General features: G+C 46.1%; 2 protein-coding genes across 5 annotated transcripts in view; one reads left to right on the forward strand and one right to left on the reverse strand.

Moving 5' to 3' along the window:
* HDA14 (histone deacetylase 14) overlaps positions 1-15,698 on the reverse strand; it is a 185,636-nt gene that overhangs the window by 26,419 nt on the left and 143,519 nt on the right. The gene's annotated exons all lie outside the window — the stretch shown is intronic.
* Positions 30-3,383, forward strand: LOC147424732 (uncharacterized). Its single transcript, XM_086499698.1, has 5 exons — positions 30-1,190; positions 1,292-1,899; positions 2,001-2,367; positions 2,548-2,709; positions 2,853-3,383. Exons 1-5 carry the CDS (start codon positions 309-311, stop codon positions 3,348-3,350), a joined length of 2,517 nt encoding a protein of 838 aa, XP_086355824.1. The 5' UTR covers positions 30-308; the 3' UTR covers positions 3,351-3,383.

A 15,698-nucleotide genomic window follows, 5' to 3' on the forward strand; every position in this document is an offset into this window, starting at 1 on the left:
CATTCATCTCCTTCCCTACTCAAGCTCCCTCAAGCTCTCTCCATTCATCAAGGACCAAGGCTTCAAGCTTTGGCACTCCATCAAGGCTTCAAGCTTTGGGACTCCATCAAGTCTTCAAGCTCTCCATTACTCCTTCAAGCTCCCTTCATCTCCTTCAAGCTCTCCATTGTTCCTTCAAGGCTCATGCTTTCTTTATCTCCTTCAAGCTCTCCATTAATCCTTAAGCTCTCTTCATCTCCATCCATCTCCTTCAAGCTCTCCATTACTCTAAAGTCTCTCATCACTCCCCATCCCTCAAGCTCTCCATAATGCCGCCCGCTCTTCATGAAGCCTTCAACAAGCATTGCCGCTACTTTGAAAGGGTGAAGAACAAGCAAAATGTTTGCAAATGGTATTGCAAATATTGCCCGAAGACCATGACCTCAAGCTCCACCCGCCTTATCATCCACTTGACCAAGGTGGGAGGGGAAGCGGGTCCTTGTCCGAATATCCCCGACGACATTTTCCAAGAGTGCAAAGCAAAGTATCTCCCCTTGAAGACGCGCAAGGCGGTTGCAAAGGCATCGGAGGAGGTGGTTCCGCCCGACCATGATCTCTCCGATTCGGGAGAGGATGCTTCTCCATCAATGTCCGTTGCATCCGGCGGCGCTACCATGGCCTCCACCGAGGGTGGTAGCGTCTCAAAGAAGAGCAAAAGAAGTCATGGTGGGCGGCCTCCAAAGCAAGCTACTCTTGCACAAACGGTGGGTGGAACTTCCGGTCCTTTGTCTTTCCTCAAAGAGAGGCAACGACAAGCGGAGATAGAGATTGCACGCACCATCATTGAGTGCAATCTCTCTTTTCATATTCTTCGCACGGATCGTTGGAAACGCATGGTGAAGGCTATTGCCGCGGTTGGTCCATGTGAAGGGTGGACGGGAGTGTCATACCATGACATGCGCACCAAAAAGCTTGATGAAGAGAGGGCACGAATCGACAAGTCTCTTGACCCCGTGCGTGCCGGCTGGGTAAAGTATGGTTGCTCTATTCTCACCGATGGATGGAGTGACCGCAAGAAGAGGGGAATCATTAATATCCTTGTCTCATGCCCTCTTGGCACCTACTTCTTGCGAGCGGTTGATGCGGGAGCAAGGGGGAAAAAGGTCACGGGTGCCTTCATTTACCGCCACATTCGTCAAGCCATAAAAGAGGTAAAATTTTTGATTCCACTCTCAAGTATCTACTATCTACTATTTTCAATTTTGTCTTTTGCCTTGGCTCTTCTCACTTTCCCTTCTTTCTCCATATGTAGATCGGTCCAAGCAACGTCATTCAAGTAATCACTGACAATGCCTCCAATTGTGCTTCCATGGCCAAAAAGCTAGAGGCGGAGTATCCACACATAGTATGGACTCCATGTGCATCACATTGCATTGACCTCCTCTTGGAGGACATTGGCGACCTACCTTGGGTAAAGGACATTCTATCCCAAGCCCTCTCCATCGTCAACTTCATCAACAAAAAGGTGAGAGTACTTGCGATATATCGCACTTACTCCGGCTTGGAGTTGAAGAAGCCTTCCGCAACACGCTTTGCCGCTATGTGGCTCCTCCTTGAGCGCCTCTATGATGTGCAAACCAACTTGCAAAAGACAATGGTCTCGGATGAGTTCAAAGCATGGATTGAAGAAGAGACCCAATCATCCCAACAAGATGCAAAGGCCATCCAACGGCTTTGCTTGAAGGAGGAGTTTTGGCAAGAGGTCAAAGGTCTTGTCATGGTGGTATTGCCATTGTATAAGGTGCTTCGGATGACCGACATGGAAGGGTCTACCATAGGTCTCCTTTACCACTTCATGGAGGAGGCTTACAAGGAGATTGAGAGATCCACCATTCTTGATGGAGCACCCGATGGTTCACGGTAAACATATCACCTTATGATTTATGTACATTGTGAGTTGTCTTTTTCTATCTACGGTTCTACCCTTCCATGCTTGACTATCTCTCTCTCTCTCTTTGTAGTGATGTGTTGGAGGACTCTCCAAAGAGAGATGACATTCTCTTCCTTGTTAAAAAGCGGTGGGATTGGATGAGGCGACCAATCCATGGCTTTGCCGCCCTCTTGCATCCGGCTTTCAAAAAGCCATCAATCTTTGCGGATCAAGCACTTCAAGAGGAGCGCGACAAGTACCTTCCAAAGATACTCAATGAAGAACACCATGGAGAGTTTCTCCAAGAGCTCATCAACTATGGAGACCAAAGAGGCACAGCATTCGCTTCCTCGGTGTGTTGGAGGAGGGATTCGTTAGTGAAGCCTCTTTTTTGGTGGGAATGTTTTGGCTATCAATTGCCTCACCTTCAAAGGGTGGCATTGAGGGTTCTTGGACAGGTATATCATATATATTAATAATTATACATAATACCATACCATAAATTATAAATTTATAATCTCAATCATGTCATCATTTGACATTCATCATTCATGTGACATGTCACATAAGTCACCTCTCAATTGAAAATTCCCACAATTCAAATCTCATGCCTCTCTTCTATCATCTATGTGCTCTAGGATTGCTCATCGGGTGCATGTGAGCGGAATTGGTCAGCGTATTCTCTTATACACACCAAGATCCGCAACAAGCTTTCTACGAAGCAATTGGAGCGGCTTATCTATTGTCGCTCCAATTTACGCATGTTGAGGTCCATGCACGAGATGCCAATGGCTAGGCAGGTAATTGAGTTGGCTACATCATACTCTTTATTTATGCTTTCACATGTATGATGTAATATGTATGATGTATCATGTGCTCATATTTTTGGCATACCAAATTGCTAACTCCATTAATCTTCTTGCATGTTGTAAATGACAAATAGGTGAATGTAGATGAATGCAAGCTCTCCATTGAAACTCTTAAGAGTCTCAACAAAGATCGCGATCCAGAGGAGGAGCAAATATTTCGAGACCTCTACTTGGAGTTGGAGGAGATTGATCGCCGTGTCTCTCGCACACGGTCCCGCAAGAAGGTGGTTGTGCGAGCTTTGGCAACTACAGGTAGAGGAGCTTCCACTTCGGTTGCTCATGGGAGTGGAAGAGCGTCGGCACGGACACCCAGGACCTATGTGCGGCGAGGCTCAGGTAGCGGATCTACTATGGCGGACACCACTTTGGAGAATGTGTCCATTTCTAAACTTGCGGATCCTAGAGAGCCAGAGTTTGATGATGAGGGCAACATCCTTAGTGAGGGAGATTATGGTCTTGCATCTAGTGCATTTGATGCAAGTAGTGATGAGGATGATGCAGCTACCTCTAGCTCAAGCTCTAGCTCAAGCTCGGACCACAACTCCGGTGATGAGAGCGATATGAGCACTTAGAACTCTCTCTTTATGCTTTAAAGTTTGTACCCATGGGCCATGAGACTATGAGTTGTGTCACTACTTTTTTGTACTACTTTTTGTCACTTGTATCTCTCGAGCCTCAACTCTCTACTTATGTAATGAATTATGAAATCAAATGCAATCATGATCATCTTTTTTCGAACATTGCCGTTTCCAATGTCCATGGCCAAATCTTTAATGTTCTTACTTGTAAGACATCTCCTTTGAGTTGTATGTACTTAATACTAAGTAGTTACTCATAATAGAGTAAAAGCTCTGAAAAATATATGATTTATTTTTTTGCATCGTACGTTACGTCAACGTACGTCTAATTTTTTTTAGTTCGATTAGTACCGCACGTCTTCGTACGTGTAACCATCGTACGTGACCGTACGTGTCAACTATGGTTCCGGCTGAGGCCAAGGCATGCCGTGTATGCTATAGGGAACCAGAGATAGAGTTGCATTACATATATCATTGCTACGCATACTATGAGATTCGCGGGCGATTCCATTGCTTATTCAGGGAGGGTTTTGGACCATTTTCCAGTGCTATGGGATACCAGGATCAGAGATGCTTGGGTCTATTCTTGCTTGAGTGATTGCTTGAAACGGCGACCAGAGAGACAGACTCACCGGCAGGTTACAGACTGTTTCAAACCAGCCATTACCATTAGATAGCTAGACAATTTTCCAGAGTTGTGGGATACCAGGATCAAAGATGCTTGGGTCTGTTATTGCTTGAGTTGAGGAGACAAAGAGATTGCTTGTTGAGGCGACCAAAGAGACAGACTCAGCGGCAGGTTACGGACTATTTCAGGCCCGCCATTACCATTGGATAGCTAGACAAACACGTTCTGCAGCAGAGTTCGGATCCCACCTCCACTAGAGGCACATTGATTGACCGTGTGATGGACCTAGGGAGATCTAGGCGTCCACGATTATAGCGGAAGGCATCCAGCATAGATGGAGATTACAGAGGAGGATTCAGATTATTTTGGTGCGCCACACACGATACCCAGTCACGTTTTTGACCATGGAGGACATCGAGGAGATCTGACACCGATCGATGTTGGATTTACTATGAGTTGGAAGATTATCCCCTTCTTAGAAGCTCAAGTTTCTTGCATCCCACATTATTTTGTACCTTTGTATTGACTAGAGAGTCTCTAGTCTTTCCCCCACTTTCACTTTCACTACAACATTTTGATTTGGATGTTAGTCTTTCTTTCAACACACAGACTTTGTAATAGATTCACCAGTGTGTAACTTGTTGGTCTCATAGGTCATTTTGGTCTTTTGTATCGATTAATATATCATTTCATTTCATCTCTCTCTCTCTCTCTCTCTCTCTCTCTCTCTCTCTCTCTCTCTCTCTCTCTCACAAGTATCTAAAAGGTATCATCAATAATGCAAAGTTGCATTTATTAACGCAAGGAAAGAACAAAAGATTGTGAAAGTGAGTTCTTGATTCTATCCCTCTCTCTCTCTCTCTCTCTCTCTCTCTCTCTCAAGTATCTAGAAGGTATCCTCAATAATGCAAAGTTGCATTTATTAACGCACGGAAAGAACAAAAGATTGTGAAAGTGAGTTCTTGATTCTACCTATTCTCTCAATTCCGCTGGATCTGACATCTATGCCACTCAATAATGGCCTAGATACGGTGTTAGTAAATATGTTGGTGACGTCATGTGCAAGAGGCACGAGGACATCAAGATCTTCTAATCTCTGTAGCTCTATGAAGGAGAGTACCATGAGCTGAAATTTGGTGTGTCCTAGGGTCCCATTGAGAGCTGCTACTTTGGAAGAAATTTGTCACCTGCCTTGAAAAGGTTCCTATGCTAGAATGTGAGGAACTCTCTTATAAAGCATGTGTGTGCCTATGTAGCTCCAACAAGACTTCTCTGATCAGCGTACTCCATCACCCTGGCAGCGGCCCCAATCACTCTTTAAAGAAACAATGGAATCGTCCTTATATCTCATAGCATACTGGGCACTGAAAAATGTAATGCTCCTCCGTCTCTGGCTCTTAAGTCCTATAGTTGGCAGAACTGCTGCTTTTTGGGGGATAGCTTCCTTTACCATCGAGTGTGTAAAGAATCCAGTAGTAGTAGGTAGGGGCTTCTGTGGCTGTGGTATAGGTGGCTGCTGCGGGATGTGGTCTAGGGCCTCCACATATGTGTATGAGGTTTGTGGATAGGCGATGGGTGTTAGTATCCATGGCTCTTTGAAGTGCCTCCATGGGATGGGGCTATCTCTGCTCGTGAAGAAGTGAAAGATCTCTGGCTCTGGGGGCTTTGCAAAAGCCTGCATTTAATGGTGAGTAAGTCTATGCATCTCTCTCCTGGACTCTTGCTCTATAATGGCCCCCAAAGCTCTCTGCATGAGGAGTTGTGCATATATGGCTCTGCACTCATCATCATACCACTTATTTCCAGGCATAATCCCAAATTTGGCTGGCTCTCCTGAATGGACTCTATGGGGCAAGCTTTTGAATTGTTGTTGTGTCTAGAACTGACGTGAGCTTGCTGGTGATAGTGTCCATAGCTGCTAGAGGGTCAATGAGTAGGAGTCCACCATGTACTTTGCTGGTGTATATGTTAGCCATGCCGTGTGTGAAGTAGATGGTAATAAGTGGCGTCAATGTAGGAGGGATTGGTATCATTGGTGCTCCAGCTTGTGAGAGTGCCAAGTATGTATGATCCGCACTGATGGGGCAAGGTGGGATAGAGAATGAAGTTACTAAATGTAGTATCTCCCTCTAATCGTAGTCATAGATCTCACACTATCGGCTCTGTGTCTATACCATCATCATGATTGATTGTATCCTATCATTGAGGTATCCTGTGGTTGTATGAGCGTTTTTCTCCATAATGTCATATCTTTCAAGGTTTTTCCCATATTTCTTATATATTCATCTATGGTCGAATTTTATGTAATGCAAAGGCTAAAAGCCCCACTTTTGATGAGAGAGAGAGAGAGAGAGAGAGAGAGAGAGAGAGAGAGAGAGAGAGAGAGAGAGAGAGAGAGATGAAATGATATATTAACATCTTCAAAAAGGCCAAAATGACCTATGAAACCAATCTGTTACATGCTGGTGAATCTGATATCATGTCTGAGTACAAAAAAAGAAATTCAAATTGAATCTAGAAGTCTTACTAGCTAGAACTGTGTGGGGTATGTGTGAGCACTCATACAATGGGAGCCCAATACAAGAGAGAGATACAATGGGTGATGAATCCATCCTCATCTGCACTCTAGATGTCGAGATAGTATGGCTCAAATCCTTTGTTGTAGTCTCTATCGAGGCTGTGAAGCTCCTCTCCTCAATCATGGGCGTCTCGATCTCCCTAGCTCCAATGCTCGGTCAATGAGAGTACCGCAGGTGTGAGTATGAGCTGAGCTTTGCAATGGTGGCTCCTCTATCTGTCCAGTGTTTGGTGTGAAGAAATCAATAATCTGTCTCTGGGATTCTCTCTCTCGAGATCTCCTCAATAAACTCTCTCTCTGTCTGTGTAACTCAAGTAGCTACAGTCCCAGACAGATGTGGTCCTGATAGCTTATGACTCTTGTGAAGGGTCCGAAAGTCTTCTCTAAATAGACAGTGGAAGCGACCCCGTATCTCGCAATACATTGTGCACTGACATATATAATGCATCTCTGTCTCTGGCTCTGTATGGCATAGGCGGCATATCCTGTTAGCTCCTGGTATCCCTCTGAATTTACCAGTCTCAATCTCAAGCTGGTTGAAGATGTCCGTATTATCTGACCAATGGCACACTGTAACTCATGAGATAGATGTGTATCCATATAGCTGGGTCGAATCACAAACCCATCCCCTGTGAGTTGGAGAAGATGCTCTCTATAGAAAGCCATCTTCATGTCAAACTCCTATCTCGGTTCTATCCATGTGCTCCTGAATGTCCAATTGGGTCAGGTCCTGGTGAACTAGTTGAGTAATCTCTACCTGTGTAAGAGACAACGATGGTGCATCAAGGGTACTGGAAGAGAGGCCAGCTGTCCATGCTGAATCCATGTATCTAAAACCATGATGACATTTGTGCATACCAGCATGATGTGTCCCCTTGTAAAGCTAATTGTCTGGAGGACTCCAGGGCCAATATGGCATATCTGTCTCTAGTAGTATCCCATAAGCTGTGTATAAAGGAGATTGGTTTGGTAAGTGCCTCTATCTCCATGGGGGGGCTGTTAACTCCCCTCTACTCATCTCCTGTGGCACAGAGGCCTTGGATCTAATCAGCCGAGAGATCATAGATACCAAGGGCCTCTCCATACCTCTCCACCCATCCTGACCCATAGAGGGTCCTTAGACCTGAACCCCATCGAGTATAGCTGAAGCTACCAAGGTATCAGAGAGCCAGAGCTTTGTTCGGGGTTCCTGGAACTGAACCCGCGAACACATCCTCTCCAATCTTCCCAAGGCCGCATACGCTTTGGTCATTCTAGTCTTTGCTGCTCCCTTCAAAGAAAACTTTGGCCTAGTGAGACTACCCCATGATAAGTGTATGCATCTGTGTACTCCACGGTCTTCTGTCCATAAGTGATTGTAGGTGCTGATCTCCTGATCCATTGTGGTGTGGTGTTAAACACCATAACCTTGGTTTTACCGAGGTTTAAAGACAATCCACTATCCTCCGCAAAGTTATGTAATGCATCCAAAGGTCGTTGCATATCCTCCGGTGAGTCAGAGATCAACAAAATATCATCAACATATAACAACAATGGAATCCATGTCCCTGCCAGCTGGGCACCTCTGTCACCCTCTCTGTCAATGTAATCAGAAACCTCGTCTATATACATACCAAATAGAGTAGGAGACAATGGACAACCTTGTTTCATTCCAATAGTGAAGTGAACTAAATCAGATATCCCCTCTGGAGTGCGTACATGTCCCACCACTGATCTGTATAGAGCCATGATCCCCAAAATCAACTCAATGGGCACTCCCATCTCCTGTAGTCTACGCATCAATCTGGCTCTGGGCACCATGTCAATTGCTTTGAGGAAATTCACAAAGCTACAATGAATCCGTCTCCCATGTGCCCTACCCTCCTCAATGATGGCTCTGAGTGTCAGAATATGGTCAAGAGTGGAGAAGCCTCTCCTAAAACCGGCTTGTCCTCTCTGCCCATCTGCTCAACTGCTGCTCAAGGATAGATGCATACAACCGTGCCAATGTGTGTCCAATCATAATAGTACGGTAGTTTCCTTGCTCCGTAGGATCACCTGCCTTGAAGATATAGACACAATAGTAGACAGTCTCCAAGTCTCAGGTAGACCCTCACACATGACACGATTGAATAGAATTGCAAGAACCTCTCCCAGCATATCTCTAGCATGTATAAAGTGCTCTGCTACTAGACCATCATGATCATATGCCCTCTTGGTCCTCATCCTGTCAATGGCCGTCTTTACCATCTTACTGGTAAAGAAGGTACTTGTAGATGGGCATGGCTCAAGAGGATCTGGAAGGGGTGTCTGTCCAAGGACCGTATATAAGGATGTTGCATACTGACCCCACACATCAGGAGAAGTAATCACTGGGGGAGGAGAGTGCATGAAAGAAACGCCATGCCTCTCCTGAGTCTCTACTCAAGAACAACTGATATAAATCTCATTCCACTTGAGCTTGGAATGCTCGCTTCTTCCGTCACACAAGGCGCCTGAAGGCTATCCAAGACTTTCTGTGATTGATGACCCCTAGGAAAAGATCCCTCTGAAGTTGTGCTCTCGTCTCTCTACACTCCTCGTCATACCAAGTGTTCTGAGGCATGGTCCTAGAACGGTGTCTCTGATTAGGCTGAGTGTGTGGGTAAGCCTCTGCTGCTGCATCATGGAATGTCTCAGTCAGTAAAGTGGTGATCTCCTCCACTGAGAGTCCTGGCATGGCTGTTGAACATAGACGACTATAGATCTCTTGTGTATAAACACAGTCAGCCTCTGGTGTAAATGTATAGTGGGTATGTGTCCTCCCTCCTGACACCTGGGTTGTACTGTACTGAAAGGAGACGGAAAGTGTCAAGAAAGCATGATCCACTACTACACGCACAGGTCTTGGTCCTACTGTGAAATCCTGAATGCAGGGTATGAATCTCAAATGTGCCATGACATAGTCCACTGTGCTAGCCCCATGCCTGTGTGGATAGCATGTGAAACCGGTCGCTCTAGGAAAACATTGTAGGCCATTAAATATTGCCAGGTGACGTGTAGTCGCCATCCCTGTGAGATGTCTCCCATACTCTGTCTGCTCTCTATCTTGCAAATGTCTATCAAGCCCCAAATCTCCTACATCCAGCTCTCTAAGCATCTCCTATGAAGTGTCATAGAAGACTGTTTGAGCATTGCCCATCCGGGCATTGAAGTCCCCTAGGAGGAGGATGTCACCATCCTTGGAAAACTCCCATATGTCATTGTCTAGGATTGAAAGGTGACTAGGATTGAGAAAAGTGACTGGCCTCAAGGCTCAGGATAGATTGATGTACTCGGGGGAAAGTAGCATATGGCAATGTATAAAAATCGGCCTGTGTCATCCTCAGCCTCACCCACATGTATCTAGCATGATCGTCTCTTCATACAATGTGTAGAAGGGGCTGTAGCTCCTCTCTAAATAAAACTGCTACTCCCCCCGATCCTCTGCTCCCATGCTCAGATCTTGTGTCAGTCCGGCAAGCTAACTCCCATCTATATTCTGTCACATGTGGCATCATCTGTCCAGGGGCCCTGTCCCAAAAGCTATCCTCAAAGGCACCCACATCCAACCTATAAAATCCATTACAATTCCAGGCTGCCATCTTCAATGTGGTCTCACACCGTCATAGAGAGAGAGAGAGAGAGAGAGAGAGGAGAGAGAGGAGAGATGAAATAATATATTAACGTCTACAAAAGACCAAAATGACCTATGAGACCATCAAGTTACAAACTGGTGAATCTAATACGAAGTCTGTGTGCTAAAAGAACGACTAACATCCTAAACAAAATGTTGTAGAGAGAGAGAGAGAGAGAGAGAGAGAGAGAGAGAGAGAGAGAGAGAGAGAGAGAAATGAAATGATATATTAACGTCTACAAAAGGCCAAAATGACCTATGAGACCAACTGATTACAATGATGAGTCTAGTACCAAGTCTGGGTACAAACAAAGAACTGATCTAGGAGTGCTACTGACTCCTATGGTATCATGTCACAATGGTACAGAATGGGGATAAGTGTCACCATGATATAATATGCAGTAGCATGAGGCCTATCCTGATCGACACTCTGGGTGTCGTGCTAGAATCCTATGGATCCTCTGTCGCAATCTCCGTCGGTGCTGCATGGCTCCCCTCCTCAGTCGCGGTCGTCTCGATCTCCCCAACTCTTTCGCTCGGTCAATGAGAGAGAGAGAAGTGAAATGAAATGTTATATTAACGTCTTCAAAAGGCCAAAGTGACCTATGAGACCAGAAAGTTACAATGCGGTGTATCTGATACAAAGTCAGATTAACAAAATAAATTAAACTAGGATAACAAAATATAAATACTGCGGGATCCTAAACTAAGCAGTACAATGTGAAGACAATATGGGAGGGGAGTAGAGATCCATGTTCATCTGCACTCTGGACGACGAAAGAGTATGGCTTGAATCTTTTGCCATAGCCTCCTTCGAAATTGTGTCGCTCCTCTCCTCCCTCGGGGTCATCTAGATCTCCCTAGCTCCAATGCTCGGTCTATGAGAATGCCAGTAGTGCAGGTAGACCTCTCCACCGTCGCTGGTTGCTCCTCTGTCTGTTCTTCTGGGTGTACAGTATCTAGTGTAAAGAAATCTGTGATCTGTCTCTGGGGATGTCTCTCTTTACCTCTCCTCAGTAAGGTTTCTCTATGCTTGTGTAACTCAAGTAGATAAAGCCCAAGACATCTTTGATCCTCATAACTCATGACCCTAGATAGAGGCCCAAAACCTTCTCTGAATAGACAGTGAAAACGACCTCGTATCTCATAGTACACTGTGCAATGACATATGTAATGTACTTCTGTCTCTGGCTCTAGATGGCATAAGCGGCATATTCTGTTATTTGCCGGTGTCCTTCTAAATCTGCCAATCTCAATCTCGAGCTGATGTGAGGACGTGAGTATCTGGCCAATGGCACAACGCAAACCATGCGAAAGATGCGTGTCCATATAGCTAGGTTGAATTACAAACCCATCCCCCGTGAGGTGGAGAAGATGCTCTCTATAGAAAGCCATCTTTGTGCCCAACTCTTGTAAGGGCTCTATCCATGTCCTCCTCGTGTCCAACTGGATCAAATCCTGACGGATGAGTCTATTAATCTCTACCCGTGTCAGAGACCTCAAGGGTGCCTGAAGAGAGTATTGAAAAGGAGGCAACCTGTCCATGGTGAAACCATGATGTCATCTGAGCATACCAGCATGATGTATCCCCGTTAAGAGCTAATTGTCTGGAGGACTCTAGAGCCACCCTGGCATATCTGTCTCTGATAGTATCCCACAGACTGTGTACAAAGGAGACTGATCTTGTGAGCGCCTCAATCTCCATAGGGGGGACAGCTAATTCCGCTCGAATGATATCATGCGGTACAGAAACCTTGGCTCTAATCAGCCGGGAGATCATAGATACTAGGGGCTTCTCCATACGCCTCCACCCATCCTGGCCTATAGAAGGTCCCCAAACCGGCACCCCATATAACATAGTAGAGGCAACCAAAGTATCAAAGAGCCATAACTTTGTCCTAGGTTCCTGGAACTGAACCTGTGAACACATCCTCTCCATTCCTCCGAGAGCCGCACCAGCTCTAGTTAGTCTAGTCTCTGCTGCTCTTCTCAAGGAAAATCTCGGCCCAGTAAAGACTACCCCCAGGTAAGTGTATGCATCTGTATACTCCACAATCTCCTGACCATACTTGAAAGTGGGTACTGATCTCCTGACCCATTGCGGTGTGGTGTTAAACACCATAACCTTGGTTTTACCTAGGTTAACACACAATCCACTATCCTCTACAAAATTGCGTAGTGCATCCAACTGTCGTTGCATACCTTCTGGTGAGTCAGATATCAGCACAATATCATCAGCATATAGCAACAATGGGATCCACGTCCCTGCCAGCTGTGCACCTCTGTCACCCTTTCTATCGATGTAATCAGACACCTCATCAACATACATACCAAATAGAGTAGGAGACAATGGGCAGCCCTGTTTCACTCCAATGGTAGAGTGAACTAAATCAGATACCCCTTCTGGAGTGCATACCCGTCCCATCACTGATCTGTACAAAGCCATAATCCCCCAAATCACCTCTATGGGCACCCCCATCTCCTGTAGTCTGCGCATCAATCGAGCTCTTGGTACCATGTCAAATGCTTTACGAAAGTCCACAAAGCTACAATATATTCGTCTCCCATGTGCTCTGCCCTCCTCAATGATGGCCCCGAGTGTCAGAATATGATCAAGAGTGGAGAAACCCCTCCTGAAGCCGGCTTGACCCTTTGCTCGTACCCCCTCGCCCTCTGCCCAATTACTCAAGTGTTGCTCCAGGATGGATGCATACAACCGTGCCAATGTGTGTCCAACCATGATAGTGCGGTAGTTCCCAGGCTCTGTAGGGTCACCAGCCTTGAAGATGGGCACAATATTAGACAATCTCCAAGTCTCAGGTAATCCCTCACACATGGCACGATTGAACAACACTGCGAGAACCTCCATCAGCATATCCCTGGCATGTATAAAGTGCTCCGATACTAGACCGTCATGATCATATGCCTTCCCGGTCTTCATTCTGTCCATGGCCCTTTGTACCATCTCAGGTGTAAAGAAAGTGCTCGTAGCTGGGCAAGGCTTGGTAGGGTTTGGAAGGGGTTCCTGTCCAGGAACCGTATATAATGATGTCGCATATTGGCCCCACACCTCAGGTGAAGTAATCACTGGGGGAGGGGAGTGCTCATGGAAGAGACGCCATGCCTCTCCTGAGTCCCTACTCAAGAACATCTGATACAAGTCTCGCTCCATTTGGGCTAGGTAAGCTCGCTTCTTCCGTCGCACAAGGCGTCGGAAAGCAATCCGAGACTATCTGTAAGTGATGACTCCTAAAAAAAGATCCCTCTGAAGCTGGTCTCTCATCTCTCTGCATTCTTCATCATACCAACTATTCTAGGGCATGCTCCCAGAATGTCGTCTCTTGCTCAGCTGAGTGTGTGGGTATGCCACTGATGCAGCCCCGTGCAATGTCTCAGTCAGTAGCGTGGTGCACTCCTCCACTGAGAGGCCTGTACCATTTGTGCCAGCTGTGCCTTCCAATAGACAGTGCCAGATCTCCTCTGAATAAACGAAATCAGTCTCTGGAGTAAATGTATAGCGGGTGTGTGACCTGCCTCCTGATGTCTGGGTTGTACTATACTGAAATTTAACGGATAGTGTCAAGAGAGCATGGTCAACTGCTATGCCCACTGGCCTGGCTCCCACTGTGAAATCTTGAATGCAGGGGATAAAGCTCGATTGTGTCATAACATAATCCACTGTACTGGCCCCATGTCTATGTGGAAAGCATGTGAAACCGGATGCTCCAGGAAATTGCTGTAAGCCATTAAGTATGGCTAATCCATGTGTAGTCGTCATTTCCATGAGGTATCTCCCATACTCCGTTTGCTCTCTGTCATCTGAGCATCTGTCAAGCCCCAATTCACCCACATTCAGCTCTCTAAGCATCTCATCTGAAGTGTCGTAGAAGACTGTCTGCGAGTTCCACGTTCGGGCATTGAAGTCCCCTAGGAGAATGATATCACCATCCCTAGAAAACTCCCAAATGTCATCATCTAGGATAGAGAAAGGCGCTTGCCCTCTGGATGCGGCATACATTGATGTACTGGGAGGAAAGTAACATATGGCAATATATAGGAATCGACCTGTGTCAGGTCTCAGTCTCACCCACATATATCTAGCATGATCATCTCTTCGTACAATATGCAGTAATGGTTGTAGTTCCTCTCTGAATAGCACTGCTACTCCTCCTGAACCTCTACTCCCGTGCTCCGATCTCGCATTTGTCCTGTGAGCTGTTTCCCATCTATATCCCACCACATGTGGCATTACCTGTCCAGGGGCCTAATGAGTCTCTGAGAAGAACACGATATCCTTGTCTTTGAAACTCTCCTCAAATGCGCCCACGTCCAACCTCATAGACCCATTACAGTTCCAAGTAGCCATCTTCAGTGTGGTCCCATAGGTCTCGCACCGTCATGCAGTACACCGCTTTAAAATCACCACCCGTCCATCTCTGTAGAAGGCTATCTTTCCCTTCTCACTTGCCGTTGTAATCTCTGGCATTACCTCTCTCATATATGCGAGTTGTGAGAGAGTCAGGTCATCACCGAGGAAAATACATGTCTTTTTGAGAGTAGGCCTCTTCCTCAAGAATTCCTTCTTCTCTTCCAACGAGGGAAAGCGTAGTATGAGAGCTCTCCCCTTTGAAGAATCACCCGTGCCATCACTTTTCTTACCTACCCTCCATGCCTTTGTGTGCAGAGGATTTTCCATCCCCATCATGGATGTAAGGCTTGTGACCTCTTTCTCCACATTGTTTATGTCTTTGAGACCCGTCACTCTCACATGCAGTGCTCGCATCCGCCTTCTTTGTTGCTCTTCGAGAGTCATGTTGATAAGCGTCGGTGCACAAGGAGTTTCTTGACCTTTCCCTTTCTTGGCAACCTCAATCCATTTTTCAGCCTCGTCCGCCTTTTTCTGTGTCCTTGTTATCATCTCCGCCCATGAAGATGTCTTTGCCACACTAAGTTTCTCTTCCTCTGTGATCATCCTTACCTGTTCCTTAATTTTGATTTCATCTATTACCGAGGGTTGAAATTCGCCTTCCTCTAGTCCATTGCTTACTCTATCAGCAAGCTCTTGTTTAAGGGCTAAGACTTCTTTTTTGAGTACCCGTATCTCGGCGTTTGGGTTCTCCTGTTTGAGGGTTGAGACTTCTTCTTTGAGTGTCTGTATTTCTGCGTTAAGGCTCTCTTTCTCCTTCTTCCACTGTGCGCCCTCATTGAAGACCATCTGAAGTAGGTTGGCCTTCTCCTTCCACCATCCTTCCATCTCTGTTTTCCACTCCTTCATTTCCCTCTCCATCTGCGCCATCCGCTTATTCGTGAGCACGAAGGTTGCCTTTGCTCGTGGCTTGCAAACATGTGAGACATTGGCCGCTTCCGTGTCCTGTGCAGGGTCTTCTTCAAGTGGATCCCTTACGGTGAGGCCCAAAGAATTAGGGTCTTCTTCAAGTGGATCCATTACGGTGAGGCCCAAAGAATCAGAGAGAGAGAGAGAGAGAGAGAGAGAGAGAGAGA

This window comes from Adiantum capillus-veneris, chromosome 25, assembly GCF_014529385.1.
Source record: "Adiantum capillus-veneris isolate H3 chromosome 25, ASM1452938v2, whole genome shotgun sequence".
Classification (NCBI taxonomy): Eukaryota; Viridiplantae; Streptophyta; class Polypodiopsida; order Polypodiales; family Pteridaceae; genus Adiantum; species Adiantum capillus-veneris.

What these genes read in the sequence shown, in the direction of transcription:
- LOC147424732 (XM_086499698.1), top strand. Translation starts at nt 309, where the DNA reads ATGCCGCCCGCTCTTCATGAAGCCTTCAACAAGCATTGCCGCTACTTT. An exon ending in TTCGTCAAGCCATAAAAGAG is followed by an intron (nt 1,191 to 1,291) that starts GTAAAATTTTTG and finishes CTCCATATGTAG; the next exon opens with ATCGGTCCAAGCAACGTCAT. An exon ending in CATTGAGGGTTCTTGGACAG is followed by an intron (nt 2,368 to 2,547) that starts GTATATCATATA and finishes TATGTGCTCTAG; the next exon opens with GATTGCTCATCGGGTGCATG.